The sequence below is a fragment of the Dendropsophus ebraccatus genome, chromosome 2 (assembly GCF_027789765.1).
Source record: "Dendropsophus ebraccatus isolate aDenEbr1 chromosome 2, aDenEbr1.pat, whole genome shotgun sequence".
Lineage (NCBI taxonomy): Eukaryota > Metazoa > Chordata > Amphibia > Anura > Hylidae > Dendropsophus > Dendropsophus ebraccatus.
In genome coordinates this window covers 215,743,715-215,769,385 of record NC_091455.1, presented here as the reverse complement: position 1 = coordinate 215,769,385, position 25,671 = coordinate 215,743,715, and the positions used below count along the sequence as shown (strand labels likewise).

Sequence of the window (25,671 nt, the reverse complement as noted above, 5' to 3'; positions counted from 1 at the left end):
TCCTCTCAATTATGTGCCTGAGCCCAGTAATCCTGGATATTCATGAGCACCAGCTGCTGATTAGCAGTTAGCTATCCATGCTGTGTATAGGCAGTCAGCTGTCAATCAGGATCTGGAGGGCGGGGGGAGAGGTGCGGCAAGAATCCTATTCTCCTGCATATTAGAAGAACGGCTGAACAAAATTATGTAAGTAATACACCGATCTGTTCAGCATTTTTCTCACTAGTTTATGTTGCCCTCATTTAAGGTGGAAGAAACCTAGTGACAGATTCCCTTTAAGTTTGAGAACAGAGGTATGACCATATACCTGACTGTCCGGACGTGAGAGGTACAATGCTCACACACGTGGTAACACAGAGGCAGAAACCTTTACAACAGAGCAAAATGCTGCCAACATCTGTATAACTATATACCCCCCCCCCCCCCCCCCGCATAGACGGTATCGATGAGAGTGACAACCACTGCACCTTCTGGTTTATTGGTTTATTTCTCATGTTAAAATTCTCATTAATAACAGTAAAAAGTCATCAGAGCGGCTACAAGGCGTCTCCTGAGGAGCTGAGGTCGGAAGATACAGATACATTCAGATGATTATAGGTGCAGTCACCTACCTGATAGGATAGTCCCTATGAGGACGAACAATGTCCTGAAGGATAAAGAAAACACAGGCTGGGGCCCTTCATCATACCTGGCATCCATCCTAAAGTCACAGGCCTGAGGCTGCACTACTGAGACCCTAAGGACAGCCCACCCTGTACAATATCAGCAAATGGAGAGACCGTAAATCTCAAGCCCCGCCCCATTTCCACTTGTCAACGCCCCCAAAGAGCCCAGTAGCATAAACTCTGCCCCTGCTATGTCTGGTTTGTGGCACTGGATTCTGTGACGGGAATCAGTAAGGGTCGTGTCCTCAGGACCTCCTCAGTAGTGCAGCCTCAGGCTTTGGTCCTGTGGGTTTAATCATCACCTCTAAGCATAGAATATTATAACACATTTCTTTGCGGTATAACCCCAGCCTTAAAGGGTTTTTTCCATCACAGCTAATATAGTTATACTTGTGGGGCTCGTCAAGGTAAAGTGTATTCTGTCATTCAAAACAGCTCAGTGGGGAACTTGGTGAGGTAAGATTGCAGGATATTGTGCTGTGCTGGCTTCTATACTTCAAACTGAAGGGCTGGTTCTCTCCTCTCCCTGCTCAGTCACCCCCCTTCATAGACCATAATAGACACAGCAAAACTGCTTTCTGCAAGTTGGGGGGGGGGGCAGCTGGAAAACAGCTTTTTGAGTACAGGAAAACTCTTATGCCTAATAAAACCTATTACAGAGTTCTTAAAATTACTTGTACTACTGATTTCTGCAAAGTTGTTTCTAAATGACAGATACACTTTAAATATTTCTGCAGATACAATCATTATACAATACAATCAACCCAGTCTCCTTCTCCTGATCTGCTGCTCTTTCCCTCCATTGTTGACAGTTCATTGTCTTGGTTGCTATAGTGTGTGTGTATATATATATCTCCTATAGCAACCAAGACATGTACATACAGACCACTGCTTTTAGAGCAGAGCAGTGGTCAGTAACCAAGACAACAAACTATCAAAACTATCAACAATGGGAGGGAAAGAGCAGCAGATCAGCAGAAGGAGACAGGTTTGCTAAATGAATATATTTGCAAAAAAAATTTAAATGAGTCCTACAAGTATAACTGTATAATTAGCAGAGATGGGAACAGTCTTTTAACAGAAAAAAAGGAAAGCAATAAAAAAAAAAAAAAAAAAAACACAGTCATCAGTTCTCCAAGTGATGGGCGGATTGGCTGCTATAGGCAACCTGGCTGCTTTTCCTGAGACACTGAGCCCTTATGTGTGAGCTGTGAGGACCGGTGACCCCTAGTGGTGATAATAATGCGAAGATTATCCAAAACCTAAATAATTGATCAGTAAATCAACAGTCAAAAATTATGTAAAAATGACAGTATAGCCGGGTATAGTATAGTGTATCACACCGGACTGCACAGTAACTGATCTATGTACGGTTTTTTTAGTATAGAGAATGTTTGTTTTTTTTTTAATTTTTTTTAGTAAATGATTATAGACTTTAATAGTTTTCTAAATTATAATTGTTTTTTGTTTTTTTTTTGTGGACAATTTACTGTTCAACCCCTGCCTCGCCTTCCTTGTATGTTTATACCCTACAGGATAAACGGGATTCCAGTACTGGGACCCCCATCCGTCAGTCAGCCATCCCCTAACCTGTAGATTGCAGGATTATCACGTCCGAACACAACTGATTTACACTGATTTTTTAATTATTTATCTTAATGAAAGCTTTTTTTGTGAATAATTATTATTAAAATGGGGGTGTAATTTTTTGCGCCATGATCTGTAGTTTTTATTAATACCATAGTTGTGTAGATCAGACATTTTGATCACTTTTATTGCTTCCTGGCATTTTTTCCCCCACTTTTCGTTTACGCCGGTCGCCATACAGGATCACTATTATTATATTTTAACTATTATATTATATTATTTTAGCCCACCCCTGTGCAGACCCAAATGAGATTATCTTTTCCATAAAATATGCTGCGAAACCATTAAAAATTACTTGCGCTGTGAAATTGAAAATAAAACTTTCTTTTTATCGGGGGGAGGGGGGGGGGGCAACTTTTTGATCGCTTCCTATTGCAATTTTTTTTTATTTGATGTAACCAAAAATCTGCAATTTTGCGCTTTGGGATTTTTTTGCGCTTACACCGTTTACCATACGAGATCAGGAATGTGATGATTTTATAGTTCGGGCGATTATGCACGCAGCAATACAAAATATGTTTAATTTTTTATTTTATTTATAAAAAAAAAAACAAAAAAAAAAACAAAAAAAAAAAACTTTTATTAATGGAGGAAATTTTTATTAACTTTTTTTTTACACCAACAGTAATTTGAAGTCATTTTAGTATACATTATAAAGCACTGATCCATTAGATCAGTGCTGTATTACTCTGGGCTGCTGCAGACCAGATCTAATGATTACCGAGCCAGGATCAGCAACATTGCGATTCTGAGGCCCGGTAAGAAGAAGGGATCCCCCCTCTGTGATCGCTGCATTTAACTATCTTAATTGGCGGGCACAGCGATTGTCCCACAGCTGACAATAGTCACGGTCCCCCGGATTTAGAGTGGGGTTGCAGCACGACCCCTCTCTGAATCCCAATAGCGAACACATGACGTACGGGTATGTCATGTGTCCTTAAGGGGTTAATAAATCGGACAATTATGCACGCTACTTATATAACATTATTTATTTAATTATTTTTACATGTTTTATTTGTATAATGGGATGGGGGGGGTGATTTTAACTTTTATTGGGGGAGGGGCTTTGCAGTATTTTTAAATACATTTTTACTTTTTATTTTTCACACTTTTAAAGTTCCCCTGGGGGCTATTACACCCCATCAACAGACTGTATACACTGTCATTACATAGCACAGATCAGCGTTATCTGCACAAGGGAAAGCGATTGGTAAGTGACAGGAGCCGCTCCTGTCACAGTCCTCTGTTCAGGATTCTTATCTCTCATGCTGAGTGACTACAGAGAGTTCAGAGGACCCATCCGGTCCTGCAGTACACACACAACCCATTGATGTGAATGGACACTGTGTAATGCTAAATTCCTCCTGTGGTGGCGCTGCAGGGAAGCTGAACACTTAGAGCCAGCTTCCCTCCCTGATCACTGGGGATCAGCTTGTGATCAAATGGAGGATATGCAAAATAGTTTATAAACAAGCCCATGTGGTTCTTACTTAAAGGGATTCTCTGCCCCCGATGTACATTCAACAGGTTTAAGACTCTGCTAGATGAACGTCTTCCCCCTAGAAGGGTCATTAGAGAAGACTCGGAATACTGCTCGGGACTGATCACATTATTATAGCTTATACCTATAGAAGATTTAGGACTTCTCTAACCTGGAATTTTCTACTTTAAGAACATGAAGTGCGGCAAAACACTAAGGGCCACATGTATCATCCGGCGAATGGATGATTTTCGGCGGAAAGTGCCGATTTGCGTCTTTTTTTAAGCAAAAATGGCGGATTTGCGAATAAAATATTCGCAAATCGGCACTTTCCGCCGAGTACGCCAGGGGGCGGAAAGGGGGTGGAAAAGGGGCGGAGAGTGGGCGGAACGGAGGGCGCGGACTCAGAGTCCGCGCGATTTATCATCCGTTCCGCCAACATGTACGCCGAAAACCTACTCCAGTCCTCAGCTGGCGTAGGTTTTCGGCGGTGCGCAACGGCGCGCACGGGATTTATGTAGAGGCAGTCCGCCTCTACATAAATCTCCGTAGCGCCGGAGCTGCGGGGGCATTTTTACGTCCGGCGTAAAAAACGCCGGACTTAATAAATGCCTCCCTAAAAGAATAAGCGGAAATGGCCGTGAGCTTCTGTCTGGGGGAAAAAGGGCGGCCGTGGCCTCTGGTGGGATTCCTAGGAGGTTGCATTGTTTTTGCATTGTTTTATGTGTTTTTAGGACCCGCATTGTTTGCATTGATTCATGTGATGATACAGACAGAGCCGGCTGCATTAATCAGTGTAATAACAGACTGGGCAGAGCTGATACCACAGCCACTACTGCCCCCTCTGGCTTATTGAGGTAGGGCATGCTGATGGAGCCCACCGCTCTACATCCAGCCATTGATTAGAAAGGCACCATGTGCTCATAGGACACGTGAGGCAGTTGCATAAGTAAGCACACCCCAATTATGTTCTGTATCAATAGACATCTAAGTGGAGCTCCCCTTTAAATTCCATTGTGGACAATGGCGGACAATGTGGCCGGCTCTGTCTGCAGGAGGTGGATCCAGAGATACGACTATTGCTCTATGAGGATTGTAAACATCCTGCTAAAAACTATTAGTGGAGACGGAAAGTTCTAGACACACGAGGATGCGGTGACCGGCGACTACAGGTGAGCGCTGACCATCAGCTGCAGCATGTCATGGAAGTTCTGGAACACGGTGCGGCACAGCTTCTCAGCATCGGTGTCAGGACTGGACTTCCAGGCGGTGCAGGCCACAACAAACCTGGAAAAATTACATAGGATACAATGTAAGAATGTCTCCTGGTCTGGGCCTCATACCCCTGGACAATCCCTTTAAATGCAGCTGTTAATCAGAAGCATCCAAGGACCTGTAAAAAGTGAGAAAAAAAAATCCCACAAAGTGCGGACGGGGTCACACAAACCTGTCATCTCGGATCCTGTAGAAAAAGCCGTATCCATCGTGGATCATGGGAACCACAGCTCCGTGGACGGGCGTGTAGCCGACAAGACTGGTGGAAAGGACAAAGTTGCCGCCTCCTCCACTGCGATGAAACCAACATATGTGGATGAGTATATGGAGTATTACACAGATAACGCCAATGCAGAATAACAACATAGTAAACAAGCAAAGAAATCTCATCATTTAGGTTTCTAGTGCTTTGTGTCATTTCTAGAACAATTTAAGTTTTTTACTTGCAATACCACCCCTGACCACATGGTGTGCTCCATAATACAACAGATTATAAAGAACTAAGGGATACTCTAATGCACCACCTAGTGGCAGAAACATATAGTGCCGTCTATAATAGGTTACTTTCATTAAAGGTATTGTGTTACCTAGATTCTCTGTTACTGATTGGAGTCAGATACTATAACTTCTTTTATTCTAATCTGTTTCTATTTTCTGACTGTAAATTTTTTTCTTTCAACTTTTGTACATTGTTATGTGAGTGGCCATCTTGCCTGGGCTGTTCTTAACAGCATTTAGTGACATGCTTTACAGCAAGACTCATGGACATAGACAACAATAAACAGACTCTGTCCCCTTGAGATGAATGTGAGACATTACTGAGCGTGCTCTGTGACCTGCGAAGAGGTCATTCAACAGAGAGCTGCTATTGTCTACTCTGCTGTAGTCACATGACGCTACAATGCTGTACAGATCACTTTACTGCAGCCTCCTCTTATCACCACAGACACAACAGGAAGTCTCAGCTTAGTATTAGCCCCCAGTGGTGAGAATGGGAACTGCAAGATATCAGGATTATTATATAATATAGATAAAAAAATGGAAAGTTAGAAAAAAATAAAACAAACCCCTATTTCTACAATCAGGCATGAATAGCTTGCTATGAGGATTGGTACAGCTGTTCTGTATATTAAATAGTTAAATTACTATGCAAAGTTCTATACCCAGCTGATGCATATAGGCCTGTATACACTATGGTGCTGTAGGGGACAGGGGCCCGGGCTATAGCTGCACTGTAATCACCTCTTAGTGAACGCCGGGTCGCTGTAGAGTTCAGGTACAGAAAGTCCGTGCTCCTTCGCAATGAGGAGAAGACCCAGCAGGTGGCGATCAAATCCTGCGAGTACAAGGAACAGATGGAATACGTTATGTGTGAACCCCACATGGCCTGTAGAGTGTATATTGGTGTACCCCCACTCACCTTTGCCATGCTGGCACTCACTCATCAGCTTGTTGTGCTTTGCAAACGCCTTGAGCATCAGTTCTTGGCGCTGAGCTTTCTGCAGATAGATAAGATGTAAACTAAATAGTCCCTGTCGTTTCCCCTTCCCTCCATGTGATGTGTGAACACTACTGTCTGTACACAGCGCTGCCTCCTGAGTATAATCCCCCACTCTTTAGTTTGGTTTCATCAGCAGCAGTTAAAGGGGTCCTCCACCTGAATTGTTTTTTTTGTTTGTTTGGTTTTTTTTTTTTCAACTGGTGACAGAAATTAGTAATTTATTTCTATTACAAACTATTGAGTCTTCCAGTACCTATCAGCTGTTGTATGTCCTGCAGGAAGTGGCGTAGTCTCCCCAGTCTGACACAGTGCTCTCTGCTGCCACCTCTGTCCATGTCAGGAACTGTCCAGAGCAGCAGCAAATCCCCATAGAAAACCTCTCCTGCTCTGGACAGTTCCTGACATGGACAGAGGTGGCAGCAGAGAGCCCTGTGTCAGATTGGAGAGAATACACCACTTCCTGCAGGACATACAGCAGCTGATAAGTACTGGAAGACTCAATATTTTGTAATAGAAGTAAATTACTAATCTCTGGCAGTTTCTGTCACCAGTTGATTTGAAAAAACAAACAAAAACTGGTGAACAAGTTTTTTTTAAGTGTTGTGGCAGTTTCTCATAGAACCAATACAAGGGTATCAGTAGATCAGTAGCCCCCTCTCCCATCACACACATCTCTAGCACAGTCCCAGCCTATTCAGTCCATCCAGTGCACTGGTAAAAGTGATAAAAGTTCACATTATTTGGGATCATTCGGACGATACCTGATCCCCAGCATCCCTGGAGCCGCCTGCATTGTTCACCAGACACAGCGCCATACATGTTGTAGAGGCCATTGCTGGTAGTGCAGCTCAGTCCCTTGAATTGCACCACATACAGCTGTATCTCAGTGCGCCGTGCCTGGTAAACAATAGATGTGGCCCCCATCCTCTCCTGTAATAGGCCCCTAACAATCAGCTATAGAAGCTTCATTATATTATAGTGCTGGAGAGCCCCCTTATATATGTAATAATGTATAATGTAGAGTATAAGTCAGAACCTACAGTAGCAGCGGGATCCAGCATGGAGCGGCACCAGTCCACAGCTTCCATGGTACAAGGCCTCATGGTTTCTGTGCGACCGTGATAGAACATCCTAGTGGTGGCGGTTTCGTAACAGCACCCCGGGCTGCGTCACAGAGAGATAGAGCAGATAGATTTAGTATCATTACATCCGCAGTCTTCTTACCTTCGCAGCCCATACACCTTATATGTAACGCTGGGCTCACACTACAGATGAAAAAAACATAGTGTGAACCCAGCCTTGTATTTCTGTGCATCCGTTTGATCCGTTTTTCTATTGACTTCCATTATTTAAAAAAAAATAAAATTAAAAAAAAAAAAAAAAAACGGATCATAACCCATCTGTTTTTTTTAACATAGTCAAAAACGTGGTCGACCATATTTTTGTGTAGCTAAAAAAAAAAAAATTCATGCATTTTGATCCGTTCTTTTTATAATGGAAGACAATGGAAAAATGGAGCAAACAAATGCACACAAACGCGTCTGTTTTTCTATCTGTTTTTTGCTAAAACATGAAACAAATGGATGAGAAAAAGTGTAGAGTGATTTTTGCTGTCAGAGGAGTAAGCCATTGCTAGAGCTGTCTCGCCCTGTCTCATCGTGTCTCGCCCTGTCTTGCCCTGTCTCATCGTGTCTCGCCCTGTCTCGCCCTGTCTTGCCCTGTCTCATCGTGTCTCGCCCTGTCTCATCGTGTCTCGCCCTGTCTCATCGTGTCTCGCCCTGTCTTGCCCTGTCTCATCGTGTCTCGCCCTGTCTCATCGTGTCTCGCCCTGTCTCATCGTGTCTCGCCCTGTCTCATCGTGTCTCGCCCTGTCTCATCGTGTCTCGCCCGGTCTTGCCCTGTCTCATCGTGTCTCGCCCCATTTACAGCCATGTTATTCTCTCTACTAGAGATGAGCGAACCGGGTTCGAGTTGATCCGAACCCGAACGTTCGGTATTTGATTAGTGGCGGCTGCTGAACGTGGATAAAGCTCTAAGGTTGTCTGGAAAACATAGATACAGCCAATGACTATATCCATGATTCCCACACAGCCTTAGGGCTTTATCCAAGGTCAGCAGCCACCGCTAATCACATGCCGAACGTTCGGGTTGGGATGGACTCCAACTGCTCCAGGTTCTCTCATCTCTAGTCTCTACTAAACTATTGCTCCATGTCTTATAAAGCAAACTACTGCAGTGTTCCCCAACCTGCGGCTCTACAGCTAATGCAAAACTATTTCTGGGAGTTGTAGTTTTGCGACCATTGCAATAAATAACAAAAGTGACCCAAAGACATGTGAACATTTTAACCCTTACCGTCCATGAAGTTTATAGAATGCCAACTGGAGGGAGAGCTGGACAAACGTGTCTGGGTGAAGCTTCTTCTTCTTCACGAGTGACTTCCCGAAAGAGGTAAAGGCGTAATTGACCAACTGTAAATCAGAAGCCTGGGGAGGGAATAGACAGTGTGAGCCAGCGACAAACACCACTCTGCTATGCCTTCCCATTGCCTTCTCTGCCCCAGTAATGAGTAGTTATTGGGGGAAGCTGCTCCAGGTATACAGCTGCACCAGTAATATAGATGTGTAGGAGGACCCTGCAGTTCCTGACTCAGACACTGGTGGCAGCAGAGAGGCAACGTCACCCCTTAGATCACTATGTAGGGAATCCCCCATGGTATATATTGACCCCCACAGGTAAATGATACAAGATTCCCCTGTATACCTGAGTGTGATATTGAGCTTTAGCCAGGGCAATATCATTTATTATTCTCTGATCCACAGTGAAGATTAACTCTTCAGGGTCTGGAAGTTCCCGAACAACGGCCGATCCCTGTGAAGAGCCGGAGAACAACATCAGGACATTGTAAGGAGCCAACAATCAGGATCAGGATGGTAAGGCAGCCGCGTACCTTCCAGCGCCCCTCGCAGGCTCGGATATTCTGATCAATGTAGTCGCATAATGCTACCAGGACCATGGCGTCATACGGTGCGTGCTGGAAAAGAAACAGCAAGAGTGAGATCCGGAACAGGAACCATAGGAGAACACAAGTATGGAGGACGGCTGAACTGATCAGTCACATGTCCAGAGGTCTCCGGAAACGTGGAGGAGGCCCCGCTCTCCCGGAAACGTGGAGGAGGCCCCGCTCTCCCGGAAACGTGGAGGAGGCCCCGCTCTCCCGGAAACGTGGAGGAGGCCCCGCTCTCCCGGAAACGTGGAGGAGGCCCCGCTCTCCCGGAAACGTGGAGGAGGCCCCGCTCTCCCGGAAACGTGGAGGAGGCCCCGCTCTCCCGGAAACGTGGAGGAGGCCCCGCTCTCCCGGAAACGTGGAGGAGGCCCCGCTCTCCCGGAAACGTGGAGGAGGCCCCGCTCTCCCGGAAACGTGGAGGAGGCCCCGCTCTCCCGGAAACGTGGAGGAGGCCCCGCTCTCCCGGAAACGTGGAGGAGGCCCCGCTCTCCCGGAAACGTGGAGGAGGCCCCGCTCTCCCGGAAACGTGGAGGAGGCCCCGCTCTCCCGGAAACGTGGAGGAGGCCCCGCTCTCCCGGAAACGTGGAGGAGGCCCCGCTCTCCCGGAAACGTGGAGGAGGCCCCGCTCTCCCGGAAACGTGGAGGAGGCCCCGCTCTCCCGGAAACGTGGAGGAGGCCCCGCTCTCCCGGAAACGTGGAGGAGGCCCCGCTCTCCCGGAAACGTGGAGGAGGCCCCGCTCTCCCGGAAACATGGAGGAGGCCCCGCTCTCCCGGAAACATGGAGGACGCCCCGCTCTCCCCAAACATGGAGGACGCCCCGCTCTCCCCGAAAATGGAGGACGCCCCGCTCTCCCCGAAAATGGAGGACGCACCCCTCTTCAGACACAAACAGAGGAGGCCCTGCTCGCCGGAAACATAGAAGACACCAACATATGGACACTAGCGTTTCTACTTACATCACAAGTGGAGCCGAACACTCCGCTGCGCCAGATGAGGAAGTTGTAGGACTTGTCTCCCCAGCGTACAGTGGGGTCTCCGGCCAAGGCCGCCCGCGTAATCTGTACACGGCAGAAGACAGAAAATTATAATAAAACATCACTGTTATATACAAAACAAAAAGTATATAACCTTGTATATAGATGTGAAAAGCTTTGATACATCGGGGTCTGGTAGCTGAGACCCCCACAGATCACTAGAACCAGCAGGGAGAAGAGGAGGCTGAGCGCTTCTCTCTGCTCTGACCTCCAGGCAGGAGAGGAACGTCCATAGGAATAATGGGCCCAGAGAGAGAAGCGCTCAGCCCTTCACTTCTCCCCACTCATTTTAGCAATAAGTTGCTAAGGAGTCCCAATTTTTTTATTTATTTTTTTTAATGACAGTCATGCTGCAATCTGCCAAAAGCTACAGAAAATACAATGAATGCACCATAAATTTCAAAAATCTCAAGTCAAAAGGTGAATTTAGCTGCAGCGTCATATTCAGGCCCAAAAATAAAAAAATTGCTAAAAGTTTGTTTGGGGGGGGGGGGGGGTGGGGGGCACCTGGCTTCACTGCACAAGACAAGGTCTGTAGTAAGTCTATGGAGCCGTCTTCTGCAGTGAGATGGGGAGAGCCGTAATCTGCGGGGACAGGTCTCTGTGTTTTTTTCCGATCATATTAATGCTTTAAATGGGCACTGTCACTTAAAAAAAAAATTTTTTTACAGGAGGTACAGACATAACTAAAGTTTTGATCGGTCAGGGTCGGGCCAAACACTAGAACAAATCAGGAGAAGCGAGCGCCAATCACTTTCCTTGGGAAGAGTTACCGAAGCTTGCGCAGAGGAGCAGTCGCCCATAGCAACCAATCCGATTCCAGCTTTCATTTTTGAAAAAGCTTTTGAAAGATGACTGGTTGCTATGGGCACTAGAACCTGACTGGTTGCTATGGGCACTAGAACCTGACTGGTTGCTATGGGCACTAGAACCTGACTGGTTGCTATGGGCACTAGAACCTGACTGGTTGCTATGGGCACTAGAACCTGACTGGTTGCTATGGGCACTAGAACCTGACTGGTTGCTATGGCAACTGCGCCTCTCCACAGGGTCTGATAAATCTCCCCCTAGAACAGCTGCACTGCTACCAATGTGCAGAGGCCGGGGGGCCCGATAGTGACGCGCAGAGGCCGGGGGGCCCGATAGTGACGCGCAGAGGCCGGGGGGCCCGATCGTGTACAGCCATTGATTGATTGATCTGTAACGCTTTAGAGGATGATGGGTTATAAGTGATTACCTGGCTATAATCTTCAGGAGATCCCTGGGGACAATCCTCATCTATAGAGACCACAAACAACGCACTCTGAATCCGCTCCAGATGGGACAGGTTCTTTGGGTCGAGGCTTATGAGATGTTCACGAGACTACAAGAGACCAGAGAGACAGTAACAGCGAGACTACGAGAGACCAGAGAGACAGTAACAGCGAGACTACGAGAGACCAGAGAGACAGTAACAGCGAGACTACAAGAGACCAGAGAGACCGTAACAGCGAGAGTACGAGAGACCAGAGAGAGAGTAACAGCGAGACTACGAGAGACTAGAGAGAGAGTAACAGTGAGACTACGAGAGACCAGAGAGAGAGTAACAGTGAGACTACGAGAGACCAGAGAGAGAGTAACAGCAGAGAGTACGAGAGACCAGAGAGACAGTAACAGCGAGACTACGAGAGACTAGAGAGAGAGTAACAGTGAGACTACGAGAGACCAGAGAGAGAGTAACAGCAGAGAGTACGAGAGACCAGAGAGACCGTAACAGCGAGAGTACGAGAGACCAGAGAGAGAGTAACAGCAGAGAGTACGAGAGACCAGAGAGACAGTAACAGTGAGACTACGAGAGACCAGAGAGACCGTGACAGTGAGACTAAAAAGAGATTAGAGAGACAGTAACAGCGAGACTACAAGACACCAGAGAGACAGTAACAGCGAGACTACAAGAGACCTCAGTGATGAAGGTCAGAGAAGAAATGAACCCACCTGGGCCCAGCGTGTCCGCTCCTCGGTGGTCAGGGCAGAGAGGCCAACACCGTCCCGGCCACTTCGGCAAATGTTGTCTATGTATGAAAGCTGCCTGAAAGATAATGGATAATAAGACAAAACCAGGAGGCCCATAGACTTCAATGGATGCTTAGAACCCTCCACAGCAGCACTGAGGACCATCCACCGCAGCACTGAGGACCCTCCATATGTCATACAGCGGACCCCTCCCCATTCTATAGCCACAAACCTTAGTATCTCTGGAGGAGAGAGGATCTGATCATTGTGAACAGCTTCAAAGCTAAAGATGCGTCCCCGGCACATGGCGATCAGGTGAGACGGGCAGCTGCCTTCTGACTCTACAATAAAGGAATAATAATAACAATAATGGAATAATAATAACAATAATGGAATAATAATAACAATAATGGAATAATAATAACAATAATGGAATAATAATAACAATAATGGAATAATAATAATAATAATAATAATAATAATAATAATAACAACAATAATGGAATAATAATAATAATAATGGAATAATAATAATAATAATAATAATAATAATAATAATAATAATAATAATAATAATAATAATAATAATAATAATAATAATAATAATAATAATAACCATTAGCTATAAGATACCAGAGCACAATGGGCAGGAGAGTTCAGTTTCCCTGCACTGCCCCCTAAGGATGGATGAAGTATTACAGGGAGCTCTCTGGTTCTGAGTGACTGTCTATACTACTCCTGCAATGATAGGCGGCCGCCCGGCAGCAGGTCACTCTACTCACCAGTCTTGAAGTAATGACAGATTTTATCTCTGGTCGCACCGGGGACTTTACAAGTGTTGAACAAATTCCGGAACTGGAACATATCCAGGGGGGAATTCTTAGCTTTGTGAACGGCCAGCTTCTCCCTGTAATAGTGAAATCTTTGTAATACTCCCATTTGCTGTATGGGGTCTGGGCTGTAGAGCTCACAGAGCATTGTCTACACTGGATACAGCTGAGAGCAGGACTAGCTATGTACAATGTATCAGTCTGGAGCTCACAGAGCATTGTCTACACTGGATACAGCTGAGAGCAGGACTAGCTATGTACAATGTATCAGTCTGAAGCTCACAGAGCATTGTCTATACTGGATACAGCTGAGAGCAGGACTAGCTATGTACAATGTATCAGTCTGGAGCTCACAGAGCATTGTCTACACTGGATACAGCTGAGAGCAGGACTAGCTATGTACAATGTATCAGTCTGAAGCTCACAGAGCATTGTCTATACTGGATACAGCTGAGAGCAGGACTAGCTATGTACAATGTATCAGTCTGGAGCTCACAGAGCATTGTCTACACTGAATACAGCTGAGAGCAGGACTAGCCATGTACAATGTATCAGTCTGGAGCTCACAGAGCATTGTCTACACTGGATACAGCTGAGAGCAGGACTAGCTATGTATAATGTATCAGTCTGAAGCTCACAGAGCATTGTCTATACTGGATACAGCTGAGAGCAGGACTAGCTATGTACAATGTATCAGTCTGGAGCTCACAGAGCATTGTCTACACTGGATACAGCTGAGAGCAGGACTAGCTATGTACAATGTATCAGTCTGAAGCTCACAGAGCATTGTCTATACTGGATACAGCTGGGAGCAGGACTAGCTATGTACAATGTATCAGTCTGGAGCTCACAGAGCATTGTCTACACTGGATACAGCTGGGAGCAGGACTAGCTATGTACAATGTATCAGTCTGGAGCTCACAGAGCATTGTCTACACTGGATACAGCTGAGAGCAGGACTAGCTATGTACAATGTATCAGTCTGGAGCTCACAGAGCATTGTCTACACTGGATACAGCTGAGAGCAGGACTAGCTATGTACAATGTATCAGTCTGGAGCTCACAGAGCATTGTCCACACTGGTCATAAAACTGTGTCCGGCGAGTTTGTTGCTCACCTTCTGATGAGATCCCAGTATTTTAGGGTGAACCAGGTGGCTATGCTCCCTCTCTCCAGGTGGGTGCCCATTTTAGGGGGCCAGTAATGCTCCAGGTAGGAGGTGGGGCCGCCAAAGTTGACATTGAGCTGGGACGGCATCCGTACATCGAGATACGCGGCATTCAGCCACCATTCCTCCAGCTGGAAGACAGAACACAGTCACCAATCAGCGGATGTCTCCAGTATATCGGGCAGCATTATATGTTATTATCCAGGACCTACAGGTGGCATTGTATATGATCAGGAAAACATGGCTGCCGTCCTAAGGATGTGGCTCAGATATTGGGGCTCAGCGCCAATCACTTCAGGTGCAGTACCAAGTTCTGTCCATGCACAAGGGTGGCGCTAGTTCATCATGAAGGCAGCCATGTCCACCTGTCACCCCTGTATTCATGCCCGTACCACGACATTACCAATGACATGAGGAGAAATCTCAGAGGACACAGATAATAGAGAAGGAGACATTGTGGTGCGGAGGGAACAGTCATGGCCGGGTTTCCAGGTCACAGAGTATAAAGCAGCTGAGGCTTCCATTACAGGAGACAAATAGTCTGAGCTGAGAACCCCACACGGTGTCTGCTCACAGCCCGGAACCCCACACGGTGTCTGCTCACAGCCCGGAACCCCACACGGTGTCTGCTCACAGCCCGGAACCCCACACGGTGTCTGCTCACAGCCCGGAACCCCACACGGTGTCTGCTCACAGCCCGGAACCCCACACGGTGTCTGCTCACAGCCCGGAACCCCACACCGTGTCTGCTCACAGCCCGGAACCCCACACCGTGTCTGCTCACAGCCCGGAACCCCACACCGTGTCTGCTCACAGGCCGGAACCCCACACGGTGTCTGCTCACAGCCCGGAACCCCACACGGTGTCTGCTCACAGCCCGGAACCCCACACGGTGTCTGCTCACAGCCCGGAACCCCACACAGTGTCTGCTCACAGCCCGGAACCCGACACAGTGTCTGCTCACAGCCCGGAACCCGACACAGTGTCTGCTCACAGCCCGGAACCCGACACAGTGTCTGCTCACAGCCCGGAACCCGACACGGTGTCTGCTCACAGCCCGGAACCCCACACGGTGTCTGCTCACAGCCCGGAACCCCACACGGTGTCTGCTCACAGCCCGGAACCCCACACGGTGTCTGCTCACAGCCCGGAACCCCACACGGTGTCTGCTCACAGCCCGGAACCCCACACGGTGTCTGCTCACAGCCCGGAACCCCACACGGTGTCTGCTCACAGCCCAGAACCCCACACGGTGTCTGCTCACAGCCCGGAACCCCACACGGTGTCTGCTCACAGCCCAGAACCCCATACGGTGTCTGCTCACAGCCCGGAACCCCACACGGTGTCTGCTCACAGCCCGGAACCCCACACGGTGTCTGCTCACAGCCCGGAACCCCACACGGTGTCTGCTCACAGCCCGGAACCCCACACGGTGTCTGCTCACAGCCCGGAACCCCACACGGTGTCTGCTCACAGCCCGGAACCCCACACGGTGTCTGCTCACAGCCCGGAACCCCACACGGTGTCTGCTCACAGCCCGGAACCCCACACGGTGTCTGCTCACAGCCCGGAACCCCACACGGTGTCTGCTCACAGCCCGAACCCCACACGGTGTCTGCTCACAGCCCGGAACCCCACACGGTGTCTGCTCACAGCCCGGAACCCCACACAGTGTCTGCTCACAGCCCAGAAGCCCACACGGTGTCTGCTCACAGCCCGGAACCCAATGAGTCAGTGAGACTACTGGTAGCCATGGAGGACAGATGGCACAGATGAAGCAGAGCCGACTCTGCACTGTTAATCCCTATGCAGTAATGGCGGCAGCACTGATATTCACCTGCCCAGAACAGGCCAAGCAGACAGCACCTTGTGTCCGGATCCATCCAGCCTGTCCAGCTGCCAGTGCCGTATATTAAAGGGAATGGGTCAGCTGTATATGATCAGAGCTCCAGACCTGCGCCGATAGCTGATAGGAGACATTATACCTGTCTTCTGGCTGATGGCTGTTTGCAAAGTTATAAAATCATGTTTTCCCTTCAAAGCTCAAGTGTCATAGAGGCGGAGCCAAGCTGAAGCATGCACGCCTCCTCCCTCCCCCACCTTCCCTGCTTGGTGTCTAGCACTGAGCCTTGTCTATTAATCATGCAGAGCACAGAGGGGTGGGGGAGGGAGGAGGTGTGCATGCTGCAGCTGTGCAGGACCGGGATATGCGAGGGTCACTTGGCTATTGTGCGTACAGCGCCCCCTGCAACACTGTAACATCTTTGTAATGCTGGGAGGATTAATCTGAGGTAAAGTTATTGAGAAGATACAGTGTTTCAGATACAGCCTGCCAGGGACTTGTTTACATCAGCCGTCTCAGAAGGGAGGGGGGAGGAGGGGGAGACAGAGATACACACACAGATTTTGTGTCTTCAGCAGAAAGCAGCAGCAGAGAACTGGGGGAAGGAGACTGAATAGATAAAAGAAGTATGGAAGGAATTGTTAGTCTCACCATGGGCAGCAACATATCAGAAGTTATGTGTGAGCGGAATACCCCTTTAAGCTCGGCCCTTTTCACTTCAAATGAGGTGAACTACAAAACTAATCACAGCCCATAGACAGATGTTATTCTAAACCTAGAAAATCCCTTGGGCGCTGTCACTTCTGGCACAGACACAAGAAAGCGTTCTGATTGGTGGGGACACTAGTCACTCATCTCCTCCCGTGTATGCTGGAGCTGTCACTCATCTCCTCCCGTGTATGCTGGAGCTGTCACTCATCTCCTCCCGTGTATGCTGGAGCTGTCACTCATCTCCTCCCGTGTATGCTGGAGCTGTCACTCATCTCCTCCCGTGTATGCTGGAGCTGTCACTCATCCCCTCCCGTGTATGCTGGAGCTGTCACTCATCCCCTCCCGTGTATGCTGGAGCTGTCACTCATCCCCTCCCGTGTATGCTGGAGCTGTCACTCATCCCCTCCCGTGTATGCTGGAGCTGTCACTCATCCCCTCCCGTGTATGCTGGAGCTGTCACTCATCTCCTCCCGTGTATGCTGGAGCTGTCACTCATCCCCTCCCGTGTATGCTGGAGCTGTCACTCATCCCCTCCCGTGTATGCTGGAGCTGTCACTCATCCCCTCCCGTGTATGCTGGAGCTGTCACTCATCTCCTCCCGTGTATGCTGGAGCTGTCACTCATCTCCTCCCGTGTATGCTGGAGCTGTCACTCATCTCCTCCCGTGTATGCTGGAGCTGTCACTCATCTCCTCCCGTGTATGCTGGAGCTGTCACTCATCTCCTCCCGTGTATGCTGGAGCTGTCACTCATCTCCTCCCGTGTATGCTGGAGCTGTCACTCATCCCCTCCCGTGTATGCTGGAGCTGTCACTCATCCCCTCCCGTGTATGCTGGAGCTGTCACTCATCTCCTACAGTGTATGCTGGAGCTGTCACTCATCTCCTCCCGTGTATGCTGGAGCTGTCACTCATCTCCTCCCGTGTATGCTGGAGCTGTCACTCATCCCCTCCCGTGTATGCTGGAGCTGTCACTCATCTCCTACAGTGTATGCTGGAGCTGTCACTCATCTCCTACAGTGTATGCTGGAGCTGTCACTCATCTCCTACAGTGTATGCTGGAGCTGTCACTCATCTCCTCCTGTGTATGCTGGAGCTGTCACTCATCTCCTTCTGTGTATGCTGGAGCTGTCACTCATCTCCTCCTGTGTATGCTGGAGCTGTCACTCATCTCCTACAGTGTATGCTGGAGCTGTCACTCATCTCCTCCCGTGTATGCTGGAGCTGTCACTCATCCCCTCCCGTGTATGCTGGAGCTGTCACTCATCCCCTCCCGTGTATGCTGGAGCTGTCACTCATCCCCTCCCGTGTATGCTGGAGCTGTCACTCATCCCCTCCCGTGTATGCTGGAGCTGTCACTCATCCCCTCCCGTGTATGCTGGAGCTGTCACTCATCCCCTCCCGTGTATGCTGGAGCTGTCACTCATCCCCTCCCGTGTATGCTGGAGCTGTCACTCATCTCCTCCCGTGTATGCTGGAGCTGTCACTCATCCCCTCCCGTGTATGCTGGAGCTGTCACTCATCTCCTCCCGTGTATGCTGGAGCTGTCACTCATCTCCTCCTGTGTATGCTGGAGCTGTCACTCATCTCCTCCTGTGTATGCTGGAGCTGTCACTCATCTCCTTCTGTGTATGCTGGAGCTGTCACTCATCTCCTCCTGTGTATGCTGGAGCTGTCACTCATCTCCTCCCGTGTATGCTGGAGCTGTCACTCATCTCCTCCCGTGTATGCTGGAGCTGTCACTCATCTCCTCCTGTGTATGCTGGAGCTGTCACTCATCTCCTCCTGTGTATGCTGGAGCTGTCACTCATCTCCTCCCGTGTATGCTGGAGCTGTCACTCATCTCCTACAGTGTATGCTGGAGCTGTCACTCATCTCCTACAGTGTATGCTGGAGCTGTCACTCATCTCCTACAGTGTATGCTGGAGCTGTCACTCATCTCCTCCTGTGTATGCTGGAGCTGTCACTCATCTCCTACAGTGTATGCTGGAGCTGTCACTCATCCCCTCCTGTGTATGCTGGAGCTGTCACTCATCTCCTCCTGTGTATGCTGGAGCTGTCACTCATCCCCTCCTGTGTATGCTGGAGCTGTCACTCATCTCCTCCTGTGTATGCTGGAGCTGTCACTCATCTCCTCCTGTGTATGCTGGAGCTGTCACTCATCTCCTCCTGTGTATGCTGGAGCTGTCACTCATCTGTGCTGCCCCCCGCAGGTGATGTAGTGATATCAGTACTGCAGCGGGTCGGGGTTGGCGTGCATGAACAGTCTGCAGCCCCTCCTGCGCTTCAGGTCAGATGCTGTGCAGGCATCAGGGGGCAGGAGAGCGAGGGGACCCCCTTCCCGTTCTGCACACAAGGCCGGGGTTGTTTACAATCAGAAAGAGTTCAAATTCCTTAAGTTACAATGTGAGTAAATCCGCCTTAAGTAGAGAGGATTGGCGATAACGCTGAGTAATCCGACACTGATCCTGGGAGAGAAGCTGCCGGCCTGGACAGGAGGTCTCCATACTGCACAACATCTACTACCACTAACATTCAGATCACATTATAGCAACTACTCACCAAAACTTAAAGGGGTATTCCACTCAGACTTAACCACAGTGCCCATGGTGAGACTAACAATTCCTTCCATACTTGTTACTATCTATTCAGTCTCCTTTCCCCAGTTCTCAGCTGCTGCTTTCTGCTGAAGATACAAAAATCTGTGTGTGAGCTTTTCTCTCTGCCTCCCCCTCCTCCCCCCTCCCTTTTGAAACAGCTGATGTAAACAAGTCCCTGGCAGGCTGTATCTGCAACACTGTAGCTTCTCTGTAATGCTGGGAGGGTTATATTGAGGCCAGGTTGCTGATAAACTCACTGTGATTATCCCTTCCAGCATTACAGAGAAGCAACAATGTTGCAGATACAGCCTGCCAGGGACTTGTTTACATCAACCGTCTCAGAAGGGAGGAGGGGGAGACAGAGAGAAAAGCTCACACACAGATTTTTGTGTCTCCAGCCAAAAGCCTCAGTCTCAAAGAGGGGGGGGGGGGGGGGGGGGGGGGCAGTCAGTGCCAGAGGATGCAGTGTCGGTGCAGTGCTGCTGACTCTTCTGAGTGTTCTCTGCAGAGCAGCGCTCCTATCATCTAGCCGTGCAGAAGACTCCAGCCAGTTCCTTTCACCTCAATAGGGCTGAGCAGTGAAGTAGCCAGGGGCCACAGTATAGGGAGAACAATCCCAACCGTGCCCCCCCTCCTCCTCACAACTGGTGGGGGTCCCATCGATCATACAATGATGGCGTATCTGAGCCGGACCTCATCCCCTTACCAGATGGGGAAACCCCAAGACTCTGACATGTGACAGAGACAAGTCCCAGGGACCAGATGAGCACCTACCCAGTTCCTCCTGGTCCTCGCCCGCTCCAGCAGCTTCTGGTGAAGGTCTCGGCCGATACCATTCCCAAAGTCTCGGACAATCCTACAAGTCCTCTTGTATTCTTCTTCATTCAGAAAGGGCTTTACTGCAAGAAAGAAACCGCACTGGTCACATGTCTACTGCCAGCTGCTGCAGAACTACAACTCCCAGCATACCCTGACATGTACACGCTGTATGTCCACACCGTATTTTGGAGGGAAATCCTCTTTAAAACGTTACTGTGATGCAACCCTTTTTATCTGTCAGGGGTTTGGGTGTTTAGACCCCCACTGATTGCTAGATATAGGTGGGAGAAGAGCACAGCTGAGCGCTTCTCTCCCTGACTTACTGCTCTACCTGGCCTTAAATCCTATAGTAAGTCTATGGAGCCCAACCCTGCAATGAGACAGGGAGAGCAGCCAGAGAGAGAAGCACCCAGCCGCACGCATCTCCCCATTCATTATAGAGATTGGACCCAAACTGATTAAAACTCCTGACTTGTCGAAACATTTTCTTAAAGTGACAGTAAAAATTTAAGGGACAGAAATGTTTGTAACCGTTCTTTTCACTTGACGTCTCCCTGTTTCTGCAGCAAATCTGATGCATGTGAACTGCTCCTAATTCTCTCCAGGGCTCCGCACAGAACGGCCTCTTACCTGATTCACAGTACTTGGAGAGAGAGTCCTCCAGGGGGGGGACGGGCAGAGGAGGCAGCGAGTCCTGGTACTGGAACGTCCGCTCCTCCACAGAACCAAAGAGGTGATTCTCCATGCTGATCAGGAGGCGATCATCTGCAGGGAGGAGGGGGCAGACAATGCGTCCGCGGTCAGGAGATACTCATATATATCATACACATGGGGGGGCCATTATCACATATATATCATACACATGGGGGGTCATTATCACACATATATATCATACCCATGGGGGGGTCATTATCAGACATATATATATCATACACATGGGGGTCATTATCACATATATATCATACACATGGGGGGGGCCATTATCACACATATATATCATACACATGGGGGGCCATTATCACACATATATATCATACACATGGGGGGCCATTATCACACATATATATCATACACATGGGGGGCCATTATCACACATATATATCATACACATGGGGGGTCATTATCACACATATATATCATACCCATGGGGGGTCATTATCACATATATATATCATACCCATGGGTCATTATCACATATATATCATACACATGGGGGGTCATTATCACACATATATATCATACACATGGGGGGTCATTATCACACATATATATCATACACATGGGGGGGCCATTATCACACATATATATCATACCCATGGGGGGGTCATTATCATATATATATCATACACATGGGGGGCCATTATCACACATATATATATCATACACATGGGGGGCCATTATCACACATATATATATCATACACATGGGGGGTCATTATCACACATATATATCATACCCATGGGGGGTCATTATCACATATATATATCATACCCATGGGGGGTCATTATCACATATATATATCATACCCATGGGTCATTATCACATATATATCATACACATGGGGGTCATTATCACACATATATATCATACCCATGGGGGGTCATTATCACATATATATATTATACCCATGGGTCATTATCACATATATATCATACACATGGGGGGTCATTATCACACATATATATCATACACATGGGGGGTCATTATCACACATATATATCATACACATGGGGGGGCCATTATCACACATATATATCATACCCATGGGGGGGTCATTATCATATATATATCATACCCATGGGGGGGCCATTATCACACATATATATCATACACATGGGGGGTTATTATCACACATATATATCATACACATGGGGGGGCCATTATCACACATATATATCATACCCATGGGGGGGTCATTATCACACATATATATATCATACACATGGGGGTCATTATTACATATATATCATACACATGGGGGGGGCCATTATCACACATATATATCATACACATGGGGGGGCCATTATCACACATATATATCATACCCATGGGGGGGTCATTATCACACATATATATATCATACACATGGGGGTCATTATTACATATATATCATACACATGGGGGGGGCCATTATCACACATATATATCATACACATGGGGGGGCCATTATCACACATCCTCGTGTTGTGGGCTCATACCAGATTATCATAGGGGGAAATAAAGAGGAATGAACCCCCCAATATACAGGAATGACCCCTCCCCCCCAATATACAGGAATGATTCCCCCCCCAACATACAGGAATGACCCCTCCCCCCCAATATACAGGAATGACCCCTCCCCTCCAATATACAGGAATGATTCCCCCCCCAATATACAGGAATGACCGCTCCCCTCCAATATAGAGGAATGACCCAACCTCCCCCCCCCCAATATACAGGAATGAACGCCCCCCTGCTATCTGCCACTTGCCCCCCTGCTATCTGCCACCTGCCCCCCTGCTATCTGCCACCTGCCCCCCTGCTATCTGCCACCTGCCCCCCTGCTATCTGCCACCTGCCCCCCTGCTATCTGCCACCTGCCCCCCTGCTATCTGCCACCTGCCCCCCTGCTATCTGCCACCTGCCCCCCTGCTATCTGCCACCTGCCCCCCTGCTATCTGCCACCTGCCCCCCTGCTATCTGCCACCTGCCCCCCTGCTATCTGCCACCTGCCCCCCTGCTATCTGCTGCAGATACATAAATACCTGTGTGATAGATAAGCGGCTGCTGGGCGGTCACTGCTGCTCTCTGGCCCCTGATAACATGGAGAACACTCACAGATATCAGCGGTCACTGAGCCGGGAGTAATGTGCTCTCTGCCCTATATCTGCTGCACGCAACATGTATATTCAGCCGGTCCCTGATCATGTCAGAGTGCCACAGCTAACTGACTGATCCCAGCCAAGTGCCACAGCCAGTGCCTGATCCCAGCCAAGTGCCACAGCCAGTGCCTGATCCCAGCCAAGTGCCACAGCCAGTGCCTGATCACAGCCAAGTGCCACAGCCAGTGCCTGATCACAGCCAAGTGCCACAGCCAGTGCCTGATCACAGCCAAGTGCCACAGCCAGTGCCTGATCCCAGCCAAGTGCCACAGCTAACTGACTGATCCCAGCCAAGTGCCACAGCCAGTGCCTGATCACAGCCAAGTGCCACAGCCAGTGCCTGATCACAGCCAAGTGCCACAGCCAGTGCCTGATCACAGCCAAGTGCCACAGCCAGTGCCTGATCACAGCCAAGTGCCACAGCCAGTGCCTGATCACAGCCAAGTGCCACAGCCAGTGCCTGATCACAGCCAAGTGCCACAGCCAGTGCCTGATCACAGCCAAGTGCCGCAGCCAGTGCCTGATCACAGCCAAGTGCCACAGCTAACTGACTGATCCCAGCCAAGTGCCACAGCCAGTGCCTGATCACAGCCAAGTGCCACAGCCAGTGCCTGATCACAGCCAAGTGCCACAGCCAGTGCCTGATCACAGCCAAGTGCCACAGCCAGTGCCTGATCACAGCCAAGTGCCACAGCCAGTGCCTGATCACAGCCAAGTGCCACAGCCAGTGCCTGATCACAGCCAAGTGCCACAGCCAGTGCCTGATCACAGCCAAGTGCCACAGCCAGTGCCTGATCACAGCCAAGTGCCGCAGCCAGTGCCTGATCACAGCCAAGTGCCACAGCTAACTGACTGATCCCAGCCAAGTGCCACAGCCAGTGCCTGATCACAGCCAAGTGCCACAGCCAGTGCCTGATCACAGCCAAGTGCCACAGCCAGTGCCTGATCACAGCCAAGTGCCACAGCCAGTGCCTGATCACAGCCAAGTGCCACAGCCAGTGCCTGATCACAGCCAAGTGCCACAGCCAGTGCCTGATCACAGCCAAGTGCCACAGCCAGTGCCTGATCACAGCCAAGTGCCGCAGCCAGTGCCTGATCACAGCCAAGTGCCGCAGCCAGTGCCTGATCACAGCCAAGTGCCGCAGCCAGTGCCTGATCACAGCCAAGTGCCGCAGCCAGTGCCTGATCACAGCCAAGTGCCGCAGCCAGTGCCTGATCACAGCCAAGTGCCGCAGCCGGTCCCTGATCGCAGCCAAGTGCCACAGCCTGTCCCCGATCACAGCCAAGTGCCACAGCCGGTCCCCGATCACAGCCAAGTGCCACAGCCGGTCCCCGATCACAGCCAAGTGCCACAGCCGGTCCCCGATCACAGCCAAGTGCCACAGCCGATCACAGCCAAGTGCCACAGCCGGTCCCCGATCACAGCCAAGTGCCACAGCCGGTCCCCGATCACAGCCAAGTGCCACAGCCGGTCCCCGATCACAGCCAAGTGCCACAGCCGGTCCCCGATCACAGCCAAGTGCCACAGCCTGTCCCTGATCGCAGCCAAGTGCCACAGCCTGTCCCTGATCGCAGCCAAGTGCCGCAGCCGGTCCCCGATCACAGCCAAGTGCCGCAGCCGGTCCCCGATCACAGCCAAGTGCCACAGCCGGTCCCCGATCACAGCCAAGTGTCACAGCCGGTCCCTGATCACAGCCGGTCCCTATGCATCCTTCTGCCTCCTGTTACACAACTCCCCTGCTGCCCCTCATAGTGATGCACTGACACATACACAGGGGGCCCCTGCCTGAGCATCACTAAGGGCCACAATCCTATGTGCACCACTTTATCTGCTATCCATAGTGTGTAGCGTGCTGCTGTGGGATGGGGGCTACTATCACAGCTAATAGAACATGTCAGGCGCGGATCAGCACTAAGTGGAGTTGCCCTTTAAATCCCATCCGCAATGACAAAGCGCCGTACAGAACTACGGAAGCCTGTGAGACTCACAAGTGCGAAATCCAACCTATGACAAGCAGCCCCGGTGCAGCGCGGACTCCCGTTACCTGAGTCCCGGTCTCCGTGCGATCTCCCTCTCTACCGATCACCTTTGCCCTGGTTTACTTGCAAATTACCCAGCACTACGGTACAGCGTGAGGGACAAAGCTCCTCACTAAGCTGCGATTGGACAAACCGACCCAATCTGTCAAGCGAGGCCCCGCCCGGGTGAGCTTGGTCACGAGTTACCATTGGCTCATGTGA

The 25,671-nt window shown here is 49.4% G+C and overlaps 1 protein-coding gene across 3 annotated transcripts; it reads right to left on the bottom strand.

Moving 5' to 3' along the window:
* Nucleotides 1-468: 468 nt before the first annotated feature.
* On the bottom strand, nucleotides 469-25,558 carry CROT (carnitine O-octanoyltransferase). Of its 3 annotated transcripts, XM_069959489.1 has the most exons (18): nucleotides 25,476-25,554; nucleotides 23,314-23,363; nucleotides 21,200-21,334; nucleotides 20,525-20,649; nucleotides 14,549-14,730; nucleotides 13,384-13,508; nucleotides 12,834-12,942; nucleotides 12,584-12,677; nucleotides 11,847-11,972; nucleotides 10,532-10,633; nucleotides 9,519-9,602; nucleotides 9,332-9,439; nucleotides 8,924-9,054; nucleotides 7,609-7,732; nucleotides 6,488-6,566; nucleotides 6,310-6,403; nucleotides 5,240-5,359; nucleotides 469-5,079 (listed from the first exon to the last, which is right to left on the bottom strand). In XM_069959489.1, the coding sequence occupies exons 3-18, from the start codon at nucleotides 21,312-21,314 to the stop codon at nucleotides 4,959-4,961; spliced, it is 1,839 nt and encodes a 612-aa protein (XP_069815590.1). In that variant the 5' UTR covers nucleotides 21,315-21,334; nucleotides 23,314-23,363; nucleotides 25,476-25,554; the 3' UTR covers nucleotides 469-4,958. The 3 variants fall into 3 exon arrangements, with proteins under 3 accessions (XP_069815590.1, XP_069815587.1, XP_069815589.1); XM_069959486.1 differs by lacking the exon at nucleotides 23,314-23,363 and having other exon boundaries at nucleotides 25,476-25,558; XM_069959488.1 differs by lacking the exon at nucleotides 23,314-23,363 and having other exon boundaries at nucleotides 25,420-25,525.
* Between the last annotated feature and the right edge of the window lie 113 nt (nucleotides 25,559-25,671).